The sequence below is a fragment of the Rhipicephalus sanguineus genome, chromosome 3, assembly GCF_013339695.2.
Source record: "Rhipicephalus sanguineus isolate Rsan-2018 chromosome 3, BIME_Rsan_1.4, whole genome shotgun sequence".
Classification (NCBI taxonomy): Eukaryota; Metazoa; Arthropoda; class Arachnida; order Ixodida; family Ixodidae; genus Rhipicephalus; species Rhipicephalus sanguineus.
This window is the reverse complement of record NC_051178.1, coordinates 115,022,983-115,040,768: the sequence shown is the minus strand read 5'-3', so window position 1 is coordinate 115,040,768 and position 17,786 is coordinate 115,022,983. Positions and strand designations below refer to the sequence as shown.

General features: G+C 46.6%; 1 protein-coding gene across 3 annotated transcripts in view; it reads right to left on the bottom strand.

The window, feature by feature from the left end:
- LOC119386985 (rho GTPase-activating protein 23) overlaps positions 1 to 17,786 on the bottom strand; it is an 88,300-nt gene that overhangs the window by 15,079 nt on the left and 55,435 nt on the right. For 2 of the 3 annotated variants that reach the window (XM_037654279.2, XM_037654283.2), the window contains 8 exons: positions 14,212 to 14,398; positions 13,757 to 13,905; positions 11,623 to 11,925; positions 8,907 to 8,996; positions 4,827 to 4,952; positions 4,360 to 4,483; positions 2,788 to 3,145; positions 1,052 to 1,467 (listed from right to left, as the gene is read on the bottom strand). In XM_037654279.2, the coding sequence (XP_037510207.1) occupies positions 1,052 to 1,467; positions 2,788 to 3,145; positions 4,360 to 4,483; positions 4,827 to 4,952; positions 8,907 to 8,996; positions 11,623 to 11,925; positions 13,757 to 13,905; positions 14,212 to 14,398 (1,753 nt within the window). The remainder of the gene's footprint in view (positions 1 to 1,051; positions 1,468 to 2,787; positions 3,146 to 4,359; positions 4,484 to 4,826; positions 4,953 to 8,906; positions 8,997 to 11,622; positions 11,926 to 13,756; positions 13,906 to 14,211; positions 14,399 to 17,786) is intronic. The other variant, XM_037654280.2, reaches the window with a different exon arrangement.

The following is a 17,786-nucleotide window of genomic DNA, read 5'->3' as shown; positions in this document are numbered from 1 at the left end:
AATACAAATTAATAAGTATGCACTTAGTGGTTGAAGTGCGCACTAGGGGCCGGATTTCGCTATCGCGTTCAACTCTTAAAGGCGAAGCTTAAGGGTCCCCCAATTTTTTTTTTTCAGATTTTTTTCGTCCAAAAGTGGGGGGTGAGGGCTATACACGGGGGCGGCTTATACGCGAGTACATACAGTAAACTGCTTATTCACTAAAAAAAAAAAAAAACTTGTTTCCTACGTTGAAGATAACTTATGCAGTGGGGACACTCAACTCTCTCATACCTCTCGACATTCACCTTCCCCATAAACTCTCCCATCTTGAACACATACGGTAGGGCTGCGCGAAAAAACACGGATGAAGGGAAGTACACAGAACGGGCGCAAGTCCGTCCTGTGTACTTCCCTTCGTCCGTGTTTTTTCGCGCAGCCCTACCACATGCTCAAGAATGTACCAACTAGCCAAAACAAGAGCTTTACTTTCTCCCATCTCAAATCGTTAGGCTTCCTCACGTGATTGCCTTTAATTACATGACCATGATTGAGTGCTTCCAATGCTAGCACCACCTGACGACATGGCAATATTGCACACAAGAAGAACTTGTTTACAGCTCTTAAACTGTGGCACATGAACATGTGTCTGAAACGGTCACGTTTTCTCAGGAGGAAAATTTCACAGAATATCCTGTGAAAGGCTTCCTGTTACAACCACAGGACGTAGGACCTACACTGGGCAAACACAATCACCCAGACGCACACTTACACTAGGGCCACCAATGTTGTTGGTGTCGGGAACAGGCGGGCATTCACAAGGTAACCTTGCTCGGCAAGTAAAACTTCATTGATTCCCATGTCTCACCAAGAAGCTATTCCTTGTACATCATATTGGTTTGCTGACAATATAGCACTGAAAAAGCAATAAATGCACTTCTCGTGTGTTCACACTGCCGTGTACTATACCTCTTGTTACCAAGAGTCCTTCGGAAGCAACAAAACGCACGAACGTGAAATATTTTTCCGGTCGGAAGGTAACATTCCAGAAAGCAAGAGACGAGTGACGGACCTGAGCTTGCCGACGGTGGTGCTTGCGATGCCTGGGACACCTGCGGTGATCGGAAGAAGGTGCCTGCCACGGCACCGACGAGGGGACTGAAAGGCACGGGCGACGATCGCTGATGCTGCTGCATGCCGCTCCCGCCTCCGAGCAGCCTCAGGTAGGCCGTGGGTTCGTCGGCGAGGAAGTCGAGCAGGTCCTCGCGCTCGAGCTCCTGTTTGGCGCGTTGCCAGTCGCGCTCGATCTGCTCGCGCTGGGCGGGGCCGCCAGGGCACGCGGGTGGGGGCCAGCAGCGGCGAGAGGAAGCCCGCAGCTGGGCTCGCGTTTCTTCCTCCAGGTGGCGCACCTTCTGCTGCGCTAGCGCACTCAGCTGTCCGTAGGTACGCGGTGAGGCACTCCCGCTGGCCAGCGATGAGCACAAGTCCCTGCAAAAGAGTGACATGCATGTGAGATTTGCGTGTAAAAAGATGCGAAGTTACATTCTGTTTCTTGCTAAGGTGGTGTAGCGCTAAGCAGGACAACGGACACAGGGATGACGAAGACCCTTGTCCTGCTTAGTGCTACACCACCTTAACGAGAAATGGAAAACCAACTAGCCCGAATCACTACTCTACTAAGTTAAATTCTGGTGTTTAACGTGCCGAAACCAAACCGCACCTGAAAAGGTGGTTTCACGGCAGCATGACCCGTGCTGCTGTGAAACCGCTCCTTCAGGCACAATTTGCAATGCTGTGAAGCCACACCTAAAGGAATAGTTGGCATATTACCAGCACTTCAGATCTTTTTTTGTGTGTATGTGTGTGTGAAGCTCTACGGTGGGTTATAGTACGCGTGAACTATGGTAACTTTGAAACATACCGTACCTTACTTGTACAATCTACACCCCCTGTTACGAAAGACAGCAGAAATAAGAGAAAAAGAACACATACAGTTATTCATTTCAATAACACAGCTATGGAAATAGACTGAACCCATAGTTCAAAATTCCAGCTGTTCGGACAAGTTTGTGTTCTATAAGACCATGAATAAGTGCGACACAGCAAAAGAAAACATGACACACACAAAGAGACAAGAAAGCACGAATGTGTGTGTTGCATTTTCTTTTCGGCACTGTGCTAATTCATGCCGCAGTTATGACTCCATAGGCTGTATTTGTTCTGGCAAGCCACTCCTTAAAAATTCATAAAAATCAGGCCCTTGTATTGAGGTTTGACACAAATCCCACCATTCGAACGATTCGCTTCGAAATAATTCAATACTAATTGTTATTAACTTCAACTTCTGCGACCCAAAAACACATAGTATTCACATTAGCCTAGCCAAAACTCAAGTCATGTTCTACAAAAAAGTCAAATCATACACCACACTATAGGGCCAGGTTACAAACACTAGAGTGCAAGGGGTCAGCAGGTGTATAACAGATACTTGGGCAAGGTTGTGTGATGGTACTAAGAAGTGCAAAAAACACAAGGAACACGAGAAACGAGAACTAAACAGTATGAGCACTCTCCTTTCTTGTGTTCCTTGTGTTTTTTCCTTGTGTTCCTTGTGTGAGAAAGGAGAGTGCTCGTCCTGTTTAGTTCTCCTTTCTCGTGTTTCATGCACTTCTAAGTACCGTCATGTCAGCAGGTGGTGCAGTGAGTGTTGAAAGTGCCATCAACCACACATCTTTTTCTTTTTTTTTTTCCACCCTTTTGCTTTCCACAGTGCCTTCACAAGGACCAACACAGCCAGGCAAGACTCACTCTGAGCACACAGAGGGTGTCTGAGGTGGAGATCCCAGCAGAGTCCGTGTTGGGGACGGAGGATAGCTGCTGGAGCCGGCCGAGAGGGGAGGTGGCGGAGAGCTGCTCTCTGCAGGCAGCGATCCGTTGCTGGCCGCCTTGCTGCTCGTCTCCTCGCCCACTTTGCCCTCGAAGGCCAAGATCTTGTCCTTGACCCGTGAGCCTGGCTTCAGAGGACCCCCACCGCTGGAGCTTGGGCTGCCACCGCTGGTCTCCACAGTGAGGGAAAGCTTGCGCTGGCGCAGCTTGCGGTTGGCCGCACTCACGAGCGACGAGACCAGGTCTCGGGTGGACACGTCCGGGTTGCAACCTCCTGCTGCTGCAATTCACGGCATCGTGTATCCTTCCAGTCCATGATGAAACGTAAATTCAGCAAACTTATAACTGCACAAAGAAGACGGCACGAAAATAGCAACATATATGCACACACAAAGTGCAGTGTGTGCATCTATGTTCCTGTTTTTGTTCCATCTTCTTTGTGCAGTTATATAAGTTTGTTGAATCTGTGAACCTACAAACCAAGCAGCATGCCTTACTTCATGAAACATAAATTAGTGTTTACAGATACAGTGGAACCCTGCAAAAAAGTTGGAGGACGCTCTTGAGCTTCGCCTTCAAGAGTAGAACGGAGAGCATAATTGGGTGCAAGATTATCGCTTAATGCATTGGCATCTTCGAGCAATAACAATCTTGGCACAGCCTCAACCCAGTTAGCAAAGTGCTAGACTGCCATGGCCCATGGATGGCTGAGCACCTTGTGAAACTTTTCACCTTGTGATTGTCCAAGAATGCGACCAATGCTCCACCTCCTTCTAAGCTTCGTCAATGGTGCACTGATTGGCACTCAGCAACAATCTCATCGTCTACTAAAGCTGCTGAGGTGAGAACAGCGCCATCCACGTAAATGTAATCGAATTATGCGATTTCATTGGCACCAGCAGTTGAAGGTATTAAAGAATTAGTGCATGCAGCACGCTTGCATGACCAGCGCGACAACTCAAAAGAAACACTGGCAGCTTTTTGAGAAAACTTTCCACAGTTGCTACTGAATGTCTGTGGCTAGGGGAGGCATCCCAGATCGCATTCACTACTTCCGAGGCCTCCTGGCAATTTCAGTGGAAAAAATCACAAATCAGGTGTTCACGAGGTAGGCATCCAATGGCTGTGAAGGGTCTGGATGCAGCGGATTTGTTGCGTCGTTTCTTCAGCGTGCGCAATCACCACGAGAATGAAGTGGAGGCACTGGTAATGCAGACAGTATAGTCATCTACCTAAAGAAGACTCAGCAGAAGGCAGTAGTGAACTTCATATATCCAAAGCACCCCTAAGCTTGTGGGGCTTTGACTGTGTTGAATGTTCAGCAATTACATCCCTTTTACCGAGTGTAACGGGCAGTACAAGAGTAGAGACAAAGTAATGGCAATAACGAAGTAAATTTGTCTTTCCTTTCAACTTCACCACCAATTAGGTTTAACTGTACTACCGGCCTGTGCTTGATACACCTCGAACTGAAGGCATTTCCAGTCAACTCACCCTGCCCACCAACTTTGTGCAGGTTGCCCAGGAGCACTGATGAGTCTGTGTCTGATAGGGCAGTCACATCCAGCGGAAGGTCTGGGACTGTGGCCTCGTCAGTTGGACTGAAGATGTAGTCCGCCTGCAACAGTACGCAATTATAACGAGGTGTCCAATGTCTGCGGCGAGCAATCACCTGACGCACTGCCAACATTTCTATGTTGTGCCTTGTGCTGCCTGCGTGAAAGTCTGCTGCATCAGTGTGGCCATAGGAAGGTTTCCCATAGAACTTTTGTGACCAGAAAAAAATTTTGTGGAAGAACTCTGGTTTGAATAAAGGGACACGTATATGCAAAGACCTCTGGTTTAAACAGCACCAGCCCGAGGCTTTCATTGTTCGTTCACTGTTACTTTCTCTGCACCTTGTCCATGCATGACCACCCTAATGCGTCAATAATGATAGTGCACAGCGTGTCGATGCTCACATAGTTGATGAGCGCTTCGGTGATGTGGCACTGGTGGGACATGTCGGTTATCATGGTCAACATGCTGTTGTCGGCTGTGCGCACCAGCGTTGGTCCAAAAACAATGGCCAGGTTGCGAGCCTCCATCTGCATGCACAGTGGAAGGAGAAGTCAAGATTAGAATCCTTTTAAGTCGCGCGAATGATACAAGACTGGTCTGATAAAGCACCGAGCGAAAATTTATGCACCATTTCACGGGTCCTAAGTGTTGCCATGAGGGAAAAAAAAAAAAAAGTTGTCCCCAGGATTCCTTCAAAATCCCGTGAGTATTGGAAGTAACACAAGTGAGGGTCTAAATACTTGTTTCAGCTTCATAAAAGAAAACACACACACAAAAAAAAAACAATATACGGTCGCTTAATGGCACACAACGGATGCAACAATACTGTTCTTGCACAGCAATGTAGACGAAATGGTGGTTCTTACCGCAAGTTCCAATGGCACAATGTCTATTAATTTAGCAGTAAATCTGCTTACTTTTGGTGCCGGTTACTAATTCAATTATAAAGTTAAAAATGCACTTTATTTGTTTTATTTTTTTTAATCATTATTATTTTGTCTCCTACGCTACTGATTTCAACCCCTTGCTAAATACCTAGGAATGGAGAAATCATTTTTCTCAGCAACCACAGCAGTAATTTTGATGAACTCTGTTGCATTAAAAATAAAGAAAGAATATCCAGTAGCTGTAGAAAGCACTGTTTTTACTTAGGCTATCAGTCTCATTAAAAAATATAGTGGAAATTCACGAAATTTCTGGAAACTCAACTATCTCAAGCCTACAACTTCGTCAATCAGCAATAAGAAATGACACAATTTGTAAACCGGGGATTCTCAAGCTGGCCCAGTGGTTCTATGAATGGTACAGTCAACTGCCGCTTTTTCGGACGCCCGATTTTCCGGACATGCTCGAAAATTCGGACGCTTTCGCAGCACCGTCACCAGCCCCATAGACGTCAATGTATTATAGAACGTCCAAAATTTCGGACGCTGAAGCTATTCCGCGTCCGATTTTTCGGACTTTCTGCCCAAATTGCAGGTCCGAAAGGCATTATTTGAAGGCCCCACCTCTGCCATGTCTATCATCTCGTAGGTTCGAACCAGCGCTTTCGCGAGTCGATCTGTTTACGACAGTAGCAGACTCCGAAAGACAGCTCTGCCGCAATGCCGAAGCATTATGTGGTGACGCAGACCAGAAAATCAAAAGGGCCGCTATTGCGGCGCCGGGCGGATAAGCAGTGGAAATGCACGGAGGCGTGATGGCGGCAGCTGGCAAACGCACCAGTACGGCTTAATCGCTGACAACCCTTACGATAAGCATCTTCAGTTAACTGCTCGGTAGTGCATGTGGCCTAGCGCAGTTGCGTGTGTACCGCACGCATTTAATAGGCGAGAACCCAAATGCGCCGCGCCACCATTCCTGCTGCCTCTTTGTGCAAGACCGCTAAGTGCGCCGCACAGATGCGTTGCCTTCACGGACGAAACCAGCTTGCCATTGCCGCGCTCGTGTGCGGTCAGGAACAAAGTGCGCATCACGAACCCTTTCATGATAACTGCGTGTGTACGATACCGCAACAGTACAGTGACAGCTTCAGCTTAGTTGGTGATGTGCTGCACACAACTAGAAACGACCGGCTTGACACTGCAGCAAATGCTGCGTATCGGCGGAGATTCGGCGATGTGTGTGCACATCGTTTACGTGCGCACATGCATCGGGGAAATCCGGACGAGTCGTCCGCTCTTCTGCCAGTCTTTGTGTACCGCGTCATCGTTTCCAAATGCTTCATGCGAGAAAGCCGTAATCTATTCCGCGCTTTGCTGTTCGTTATCAGCGGCGCTCATCACGAGATGCAAAAATGGCAGTTGGCACGTACGTAGTTAAGCGGGGTTCGTGGCAGGTACCGAATGTATTTGCGAGGAGCCTGGGCGCGCACCAAAATGCCTGATAATTGTACTGGGAGGCAATAAAGCTATTTCGGACGTGGCTGTGGTGATTTGACCGCTTGAGCGGAATAAAGAAGCATGAATTTGTTTTTTCGGACCGCCCGATTTTCCGGACGATTTCGCGGTCCCTAGGGAGTCCGAAAAATTGGACGTTGACTGTATCTTAAGAGTTTTATGATCGACCAGAGCAAATCTGACTACATCCAATTTTTTTCTGCAGTTACTTCCACGATTTTTCAATTTAGACAAGGAGACGAACGTGGCAGTTCAGATTTCGAGATGTCATCCGTGTCGAATTCACATTCGGTAATTCACACTTCAGTAGCATGTGTGAGAAACATGAGGCAGCAGCCCCAGACAACACGTCACTGTGTTATTTGTAGGCTCACGGTGTCCATTCTAAGCTCTTTTAGTTCGTGCTCATGCTTATAACCCATCAACGTGGAAATCACAACCAAAGGTTTGAAAGCCAAAGGCCACACCACACGTTGAGTGGCACATTTTCTGCGAGAGAAACCGACAGAAAAGTGCATTCTGTTCCATTTGCTCAACTGTGCTTCTTGACGCTATTTTCAATGCTTTTCTGTACAGGCATCGTGCCAAAGTCGTAATTATTTGTCAGCCACCCTCTACAAGTGAAAATGCAGAGCTTTTGTGGCACAGCATGGTGTCAAGCGCACCACGAGTTGAGGAGCGCAGTTAATTAACCTTGATGAGAGAAAAAGCAATAGCACTGAGCTTGGGCGAACATGATTTTTTCGAATATTTGATCGAACGTTATGATAACTGATATTTGCTTTGTCTCTCATGTTAGTATTCTAAGTTATTGAAGTATTAGAAATGAACAAATATATGCATCTTACCACATATAACCCGCCTGAAAAAATAGCCTCACGGCAGTGCACTAGGCGCTACCGTGAAACCACATTTTTGAGGTGCAGCTCTCGCTTCTGTGAAGCCAACACTTCAAGTGGAAGTGGTAAAAAAACTTGTGTAGCCATTGGTGTTCTAAATCCTGCACTAAATGCAGGTCCACTACTGTGAAACCTGAGAAAGTCGCTAGCACGGACACCCAGCGATTTCTGGTCACAGAGTTCCCACAGCTTCGTTTACCAAACCGCCGATGACGTCAATGTTTGAGGTAAGCATGTACAGTTTCCCTGGCACGAGTAGAATCTTGTTAGGGAGATTCGCAAACTCGGTGTGCGACCTGCACGCTACTTTTTGTTGCGCTTTATTTACTTCATTGTTACGGCAGATGAGATAAGTGTTGTCTGCAGCGAGTTCAGTCAGGTTGCTTCCCCCTTCAGATATAGCGGCGAAGACGCCGGAGAAGTGCCGGTGGGAGGAGCAATCACGCGCTTGGTGAGGCAGTGGCGCCCTCTCTCGCACGGCGCAGGTGTCAGCCGCACGTTTCGAAAGCGTTTTTAGCGATTTTAAGTTAATTATTGCGATTACTTCTTGGTTATTTCTGTTAATTCTATTATTTTAGACCTTCGTTTATTTTGGTTTGGAGCATTGCTAGCATTGGTTTAGGCCTGTATTGAGCACTTGATTGCGGGCGTGATCACGCCACATGAGATCTACTAACGACAAGCTGGGCCCCTAAAGTACTAAGTACTTAAAAAATATTATCTTGCAATGCCACAGTGCACTTGTTCTTTACCTTGTTCTCTGTAGTCAATATTTTTCTTGATAGTACAGGTTTTTTTTAATTGTGTGGTTTTTTTGGTTACGTTTTCTTGACAGTTTATTAGCTTTTCAGATTTATAGTTGATAGACGTGATCGAGTGAGAGATCAATGCGATTGGATTAGTGTATGGCTCATGTATTTTCCTAGCTGAATGTGGTTTGAAGTTAGCGCTTGTCCCGTTTACGTCGCTTTCTCTTGTCCCAGTCTTTAGTGCGCTAAACATTGTAAGATGCATCCTTACCAACCTGCCAAACTTGCCGCACTTGTCGTGGATTTCATTAAACCAGGGTTCGTTATAGTATCAAGGTTTTACTATATAAGGAAGGTATTTGAACGTGAGATGCGACTTCATTAAAGTAAGGTTCTGACGTGCCTCATATATCAATATGAACATTAGGCCTTGCCTTGTTGGTTTCACTGTGAGCCACCACTTTCTTGAGATGCTGCATGAGGAACTTGAGGGTTTCAAAGTTGTGCACAGGAAGCTCGTGTACCTGTCATGAAAAGTAGAGAGATGATGTTAAAATTAAGCATAGAGGATATGCACAAGTTTCTGGTGTTTGCACACAAGGACACAACAAGGCGCAGTGCTTGAATATTCACGTGTCTTCCTGTGTCCTTGTTTGTACATTTATGTGTGTTAAGGGGGGACGTGGCTTTCGGTACCAACTTTCTTATTTCTTCATGGATTTTGATGAAAATTGACACACTTATTTGAAACGTTGTTTTAATGCTACTGTAGAAATTTCATGAATATATCTTTACAACTTTTTGATTCACAATATATTTCACCTTCTGCTCTTGTTCCGAGTCTGACTCGCTTAAAAAATGCGATAGGAAACTCGTTCAAAGTGCCATGCATTCTAAGATGTCTGATTGCGGGCGTGACATTCTTAGATTTTTTTATTTGCAACAAAATTTTTTTTAGTTTTCCTTTTTCATGAGGTGACTGCACAACAGGCATCGAGGCTTTGTGCAACTCGTCAAATAGCTAATTATCAAAACGCCATACTGAAAAAGCAAGAATGTCACGCCCTGAACTGTGCTTCAAGGAATATAGAACAAAAAACGGAACTGAAATAGACCCAGCGGTCAGTGAGAAATCAGCGGAACAAGCGAAGCAGGAAGCAAGAAAAGTCGTTTTGAGAAAACGGCTTTTAAAGTTGTACCAACGATATTACTTCATCAAAAGGCACTGGGGTCGTAATCTTTTGAGTCCTTCGTAATGTGCACTTTCTTGAGTGCCCTGTCTTTAGTTTGAGGTGCCTTGCTTCTCTAAAACACAAGAAGATTGTGATCTTTAAGGTGTTTTATAAGGTTGGACCTCCTGCACATGTGGCCTTTCATCGGTTGTGCCTTTGTTTTCTTTCTTTTTTCTTAAAATTCTTTTCTGATATACAAAGAACATGTAGCATGAATTTTAAACGAAGTTATGAAGTGGTGTAATAGACATGACAAAAAACAAGATATTGCAATTCAAGTAGGTCATGTACTATGATGATTTGCCAGCTTTCTTGTATTCATGCTCTCATTAACATAATTAACAGTCTTGATTGCAACTGATCATTGAATCATTTTTATAGGATACTAAAAGCGGCTCTCATCATGGCAACCTATCACTTCCTCCTAAATAACAGGCAGTTATGGCCAAGACATTGGTGGAATAGGAATTCCTTAGCAGTTTATTCAAGACGCGAACTGGGCAGATATGAATTCATCCCCCTGTTTCACTCGTCAAGCTAATTTGTAAACCTCGCCTGCGATGCGCTTCATCATTCACCCGGTCGCGGACACGGTTTTCTGCGAGGCTTTTAATTTTTCAGATGATTCATGAGCACTTACGGCGATACCACGCACGGCTCCAAGCGCGCCTAAATTGCATCAACAGTGCTTTATTTCACCTCTAAGTGCTCGGCCGCATAGTCCGGGAAGTCAGCACGCGATGTGCTGGGTGGCGGCATTCGGTGACGATGCGCAATATGCCTAGGTGCGGCGACGAAAAATAGGCGCGCAACGTGTTTGGCATCGCATTGCGGGACGCCGACGCGCGCCCGCTGCGCGACGAGCTTGGCGGTGGGGTCCGCTGCCGATGCGTAAAATGACCATCCGCTGTACCGAGAAGCCGGCGGGGGAAGCGCTTCGTTCCTTGAGAAGAAGCACACTGCCGCGAGTCCGCTAACGCGTTGCTCTTGCCCGCAAAGTTCGAGGTTCGTCTCGCGTGCCGACGCCGTGAGCGGAGTTAGGCCTAGTGACGACTCCGAGCAGTAGACGCGCCGGCCGCGGTGCCCGATGTTTCAAAGTTCGTAAGGCGTGGTCACGAGTACAAAGAGTCGTCCTGCGATCATCTTCGTCACGACGTCCGAAGTGCGCATAAGCAGAACCTCCAACCACGGATCCGACGAGTCAACGCTAGGAAGTCGGTCCGAGACGCGCGTTTGCGATGTTCGCTACGAGTGCGGCGCGCCATCGTAATCCCACCGAGCTTCCGCTAGTAGCTCCAAACTAAAACGTAGTTCTTGTTCAAAGTTATCGTCGAGTCGTGAACACAGAGCGATTGCGAACACGCAACGAAGTAGCGCGACTTTCGACAGCCGTGAGCTCGAGACGCACGAGCTGCAGACGACGATCTCCCGGAGCGAGCATCAGACCAATGGCGAGGCGCGCTGGGGCAACATGGCGGACGCGGCCAATCGGAGGGCTCGAAACGACCTTCGAACATTTGCTTTTTGTGCGCTTGTTTTCGAAGGGAGGAGCCAGCTGCGGCAGGGAATTTGAAGACGGAGAAATGCACTTTCCGATGAGCCCAAGATATCGGCGCCCGGTGGCGTCGTTGCGGAGCTATGATTTTTTGAAAATCAGTGTTTTTTTGCGATTTCCCCAATAATTTTCGCCACCTCGGCAGGCGCAACAATTTTTTTATAGCACTTCTACGCGGTTTTCGGTGAAGATATTTAGGAATCGGATATAAAAAGGGCTACAGAAACTGAAAATGTGATTTTCAAAAAATCGATTTTTTTGCCATTTTTCGCGATACGAAAGCCGCGTCCCCCCTTAAAGTAGTACGCCAAAAAGTCCGCAGACACAGCCCAAGAGGCAATGGTGTCAAGCATTGCATCTTACCAGTGCTCGAAGGGCAGCGAGACGTTGAGCACCCTGAGGTACGCGGGCAGCGGCGATGAATCGCGGGTAGAGGCCAGCCAGGGGATCGGGCAGCTGCCGGAAGAAGGCCTTCAACAGGCTGGAGACCACGTGCACGTCACCCCATCGTGGATCGGTCAGGTCCAGCGGCCCACCGGTGCCGTTGACAGTGGCAGAGAGGGCGGCTACCGCGGCACTGTTGCCCGGGATGCGATACACACCCACGGTCTCCAGGCCCTTCGCCTCCACGACGCGGCAACACTGGCTCACCAGCCAAGGGACGTACTGCACGTGCACAGGCAAGTTAATCAGGCTGAAGAACTACTCAAGCGCTTTGCCTCTGTCACCAAGGTATTACAGTGTGAAGATCAACACAGTGCAGTGCCTAACAATAATAATCATGACAAACCTCCAAGCAATAGAGCATTTTAGCTAATCCATAAATGTACTACCATTTGCAAAATAGTGAGTTAGTATGTGTGCGTGCATGCGTGTGTGTGTGTGTGTGTGTGTGTGTGTGCGTGTGTGTGTGTGTGTGTGTGTGTGTGTGTATGAGTGTGCACGTGCATGCGCGTGCATGTGTAACCCCCTCACCTGGATGCACTTATGCATCCAGGTGAGGGGGTTACACATCATCGCCAGGCCTTGCCAAAATTGGGCAGCCATTTTGTCAGTTTACAATAGTGTGCCAATTCCCCAGTCCAAAATGTCCATAACATCATCCGCAGTGTTGCTTTGCATAAACCCACTAATAAGTGATACATCAAAGTGACGTCGCCAAAGAGCATACTAGGCATTGTGTAGGCAGTGTCTAGCATGATATAATCCGGATATCCATGACCCAATCATGGATAGCATGACCTAATCCAGATATCCTACTTGAGCTAGCTCTGTTTAGACTGATACAATACGTACCATTTTGCAACGCGAACGATAAGGTCACATAATGCGGTACAATGGGACGTTTGCTGAAGAGAAACACAACCAAAATGGGAAAACAGCGACTGGTATACCTAGTAACTACATCAACAGCCTAGCATGGTTTACGCTTTAGTTTCGCTTTGACTTGTGTAGGAGCAAGAACGAAATGACGCGTCATTCTTAAAGGGACTGACAACCGATTTTTCTCGACCCAGTTTTTTACTGGTGAAACAGAAAGCTCACCCTTCGTAGTGTAGCTGCAGCGGTTGATCCCAAAAGTGTGCGGCTATTTTATAAGCAGCATATTTTGATCTGAAAAGCCTCTAAAGTGCATGTAGCCTCCAGCAATGCTGTGAAGCGATAACGATGCCAATGGCCTCCTAGCATTACGCTCAAGGTTCTGCTTTTACAGGAGTGAGTGAAACTGTGGTTAACTACCTTCATGTTGACATTTTCAACCGTTTTTGAATATAAATAGCAGGTAGAATAAGTTTTCCAAAGTTTTCGTAGCATGAGGACCCCTTACCACCTCGTGAGCCAGGCGCTCGTGGCCTCCGCAATTCACTCCGGCAACGCGTAGCCGTAGATAATTGTGGAGACCGCAAGGCCTTCATCGTACTTCTTGAACTCGTCGACAGGTGCCGTTAGACTCTCAGCTAACAACGTCCATGCTCCTGCTCATGAGCATCAAATCACACGTCAAGCGAAGGAGACACCACTGTTCTGCTCAGTACAAATGAAGGCATATCTGCACGTTTTCAGTCAGAAAAGATTACAATAAAAAAGTGTGTTGCATTTCAACGCTAATGTAGAGACAATTAATAGCGTGAACCAGTAAAAGGTCCCGTAATCGCCTATAAATGCACTTTGAAAAAATAAAAATATAAATGCGCGTTTAACGAGAAAAACAGGGTGCGTTTTAGACAATACAATAGACAATCTTTCCATTAGTGGGGTTATCTCAATTCGTGTTCTGAGTGGTTGTCGGTCTCTTTAAGCTTCCTTTCACGCAGGCTTTGCGAAATTCTATGCTAAAATGCCATTTCGAAGCGGGACGGTGTGCAGCACCAGACTTTGTGCAATTAGGTGCGACTGTTTCATCCCAGTACGTACTACACATTCACGCTTCTTTCTGACTTTGGCGCGACCGTAAACACTCTCTAGAAAAGTGAAATATGTCGAACTGCGCCTTCACCTGGTTCTCGTGTGATGGTGGGCACTCGTGCAAAGGCACCCCTATGCTGTGTCCCTTGGGTGGGAGAGTAGCCAGCGAGCCGTGGAACTTCTTCCAGCCGTGCACCACCTTGCCTCGCCACATGTGGACTGCCTTCAACGACGGCTCATCTGCGGCAACACCAGAGGCAGCCATGTCAACATTTAACACCACACAACCCACTTTCAGCATAACCAGAGCAGCGCAAAGTACGTACGGCAAATTTATGACTCATTTTTTTTTACTGCATTTTCACATTTAAAAAATTTGAACAGTCGTTCAATTAAGTGATTCAATCTTGCGATTGAGTTGTCTGCTTAATTCCTTTTCTCTATTTTAACTTGAAAAAATGTGTTCACCCAAAACTGCTCCTGAATTATCCTTTTACCCCTAATTAAGACAGCAGGCAGCAAAGAGTGTGAGTTGGTGCTGCTCACCCCCGAGGGAGGCCCGTCGGGACTTCACCCGGGGTGATCCTGATGTGGGTGAGCGGTGACGCAAAGCCAGCTTGCGAGGTGCCGGCCGCACCATGGCCGGTGGAGCATTGCTGGGCGACAGCCGGCTCTGCTCAAAGGCCTGCGCCTTCTCCAGCACTGACCGGTCACTGCGCATTAGCTCCTCCACCTGCAGTGCATCAAATAATGGTTGCATTCCTTCTCAAGCAGCGTACACCTACTGAATTCACCCTATTAATAAACATTAGGGTGCTTTAGCAGTGCCGGTTTACTTACGGTAGGTATGAAAATACCGTACGGTCAAGGTCGGCACATAGCTTTTTAAAATTTTTAAGCTGCACGAGTTGCTCTTTGTGTGCGGTAACATGATGAGATGATCAGAGTAGCTAATAAAAGCTTCGCAGGCTAAAAAAAGCTGCTCGCTGATCTTGACAGTACGGCATTATCATACATACCATACATGAAACCTACACTGCTAAAACACCCCATTATTTTTGCAACAAAAGTAGGTCTGGTCCAGAATGACAAGAGAGTTGAGCTAGTTGCTGGGGGTTTCAGCATAGAAAAGGTTACATGTGTAGAGAAGGAACGAGAAAAGAAAACATGGTTCTGATATTTTATTTTTCCCTTTTCTTGTTTTCTTGCCTGCATGGTTAACATTTTTTGCAACAGGTCTCGTATTTACGTGAACATTACAATATGATCCAATTTGAATTTTACGATGTGTAGACTTCCTTTATTTGCCTATCAGCCTTTCCCTTCTTCATTTGGTTGTGTGTTCACGTTGTCTTCTTCTGTTTCATCTACATCTTCTTGTTACTTGACTCACAACAACACAAGAGCTTCTTCCTCGCTGTAAAAGAACTAACTTATTTAGACACTTATTTGAATAATCTACAGCTGAATATTGTCTGAAAAATGTTTACTTTTTAGCTGCTTTGTAGCTTGCCTAGACATTTCTGCAAAATTTTTTAAAAATTCGTGCCTCTTTTTCTATATATATATATATATATATATATATATATATATATATATATATATATATATATATCGCATATGTCTTTGAGTGAGGAGGTCTGATGACACACCTTGACATTTCCTCCCAAATGCATGCTTAGTTCTCAAAAAATAATATTCTGTTCTGAGGAGCTATTCTCGAACTGTCCATTTAGTGGACTGTCCATTTCAGCCACCATTCATTGGCCAGAGCTTGAGAAGCCACGCACCCCGTTTCCAGTTGTTCTTCCACGTCATTTGCAGGGGCGTAGCCAAGGGGGGGTTGGGGGGGGTTCAACCCCCCCCCCCCCCGAAATTTTTCAGTTTTGCTTGCGTATATATACACGCACACATACAAATGCACGCACGAACATACATAAAGTATGGTTAACCCCCCCCCCCCCTCCCGAAAAAAATTTCTGGCTACGCCTCTGGTCATTTGGACATGGCGGGGCTTTCAGAACTCTCGACACAAATGAGAGGAATGGTATGCATTTAGATGCGGGGCACGCAGCCTTCCGAGATCCGCTCTTGGCCGCGCGAATCTAGGTGGCCGTGTATTGACCCTGATTCTGTGATCATGTGAGCCCTCAAATTCGGTTTAAGGGGGGACACGGGTCTTAGAAGGCCGAAAATCGCTAAAAAATCGACTTTTTGAAGCTGACGTTTTCGGAATCTATATCTATTTTTGCACAAATCTGCTAAGTTTGTAGCTTCTATTTTCATTATTTCCGCCGTAAAATCAATCTGTAACACCAATATGAGGTTTGTCTGAGCGCAAATTGACGCTAAAATCGCGCTCTTTCCGCGCCGAACCGTTGCCGGTACACACGGGCTATCGTGGCCATCTTGATCTCGTTTGGAAGAGCCGTTCTTCATCTTCAATTTCCCGCCACCGCTGGCTCACCTTGCTCATTGGTTTTCTAGCAAAAACGCGTCATCGAGAAGTGCAAGCGCGCGATTCTATTGGCTGCTTGGGGCACGTGACAAAATCTAGGCATCCGATTCGCCAAGCGGCGTTTCCGGCGTCTGCTTCACCGCCGAGACGCGCGTGAGCGTGCGCCATTTTGTCCTGGTGTTGTCGACTGCCTACAGCTATGGGTCCTGTCCTCAAGAAGTTCCACACCAAACACAAATTCGGAAAGCGGGTGAGGCGATCGCTAGCCGAGAACTTCAGGAAGCGCCCCGCAACGACCCAGAACAACGAGGATGACGAACTCGCAGCGGCCGTCGACGCCAGCGCGGTAGGCCTAACGGACGCTAGTCCTACGAGCCCGTCGGTTGCCGACAACGTCGCGGAAAGCGGCCGTGTGCGTCACGACACACAAATTCTGCAGCCCCAACAGATAGAATAGAAGACAAGAAGAAGAAGGCAGAAGAGAAGCTGCAAGAGATTTCATCTGCTGCGGCGACGGAACGGAAGCGCAGCCTTATCGCTAAACGCGCGGACGCCGCGGGTCCCCCATCTGATAAAACGACCTTCACCATCCTGGACTTGGAGGCGGTAAATGCTTTGATAATATTGCATTTAAAGTGCAAGATTTGCAACGGAGACGCCGAGATCAGGAGAGGCGAGCGGGAATACGGCCTTGCCGTCAAGCTTGAGCTAGTGTGTGTGAACTGCGGTGACGGGTCGTCAAAGTGGAGTTCGCTGCGCGTCGACGGACAGCAGAAAATAAATCCATTCACAGTGAACGTGCTCGCCACCCGCGCAATGCAGGCTACTGGCAACAGGCAGACTGCTTTTAACTATTTATTTGCAATGATGAACATATCGCGTCGCGGCCTCCACACGAACACGTGGCAGGCGTACGTGAAGAAGAAGCTAACACCTGCCGCTACTCTTGCTGCCTCGAAACTCATGAGTGAGTGCGCGAGTTCGGTTCGTGACATCTACGCGGAACTCAACGTGGACAACCCGGGAAACATCGCTGTGTCATACGACGGATCGTGGATGACGCGCGGACACTCGTCGCAGCAGAACTTGAAAAAAAAGGCATGCTCATGCTAACAATCAGTCTGATTATATGCCTGGTGCACATTAATCACTAAAAGTATGTGTGCCTTTGATATTTTTCATTCTGTAATGCTAAATAAAGTTTTAACCTTTTTTGCTCATTTTCTCAGAACATGGATTTTGGCCACTTCCCTTGTTTGCTTCTTCCGTAAAAGTCGACCTAGGACAGCTAGAGCCACAATTCTTTTTGCACAACCTAGCTAAATGTGCATAAAAAGCAATGCTGCAAGCAGATTTTTAATCTGCTATTCCAATTTTTTTTATATTAATTTAAAATTTTCTTGTTTTTGGCTAGGTGTAGACCATGAACTCATTAGTGCTGTAAATTGAGAAGTAGTTGTTCAATTTCCAATCAGCTTGCAGCGTTGCTCTCCTTAGGCTTTCTAGTATCTATATATGGGTTTATAATGATGTTATGTCGCATAGATAATTTTTTATTGTTTTGGCAAACAATAGAATGAGATTACTAATTATCTCTGGAAATAATTGACCTGTGTAAAATATAACTGGATAGTTAAATAAAGCTAAAGAAACTGAACAATGC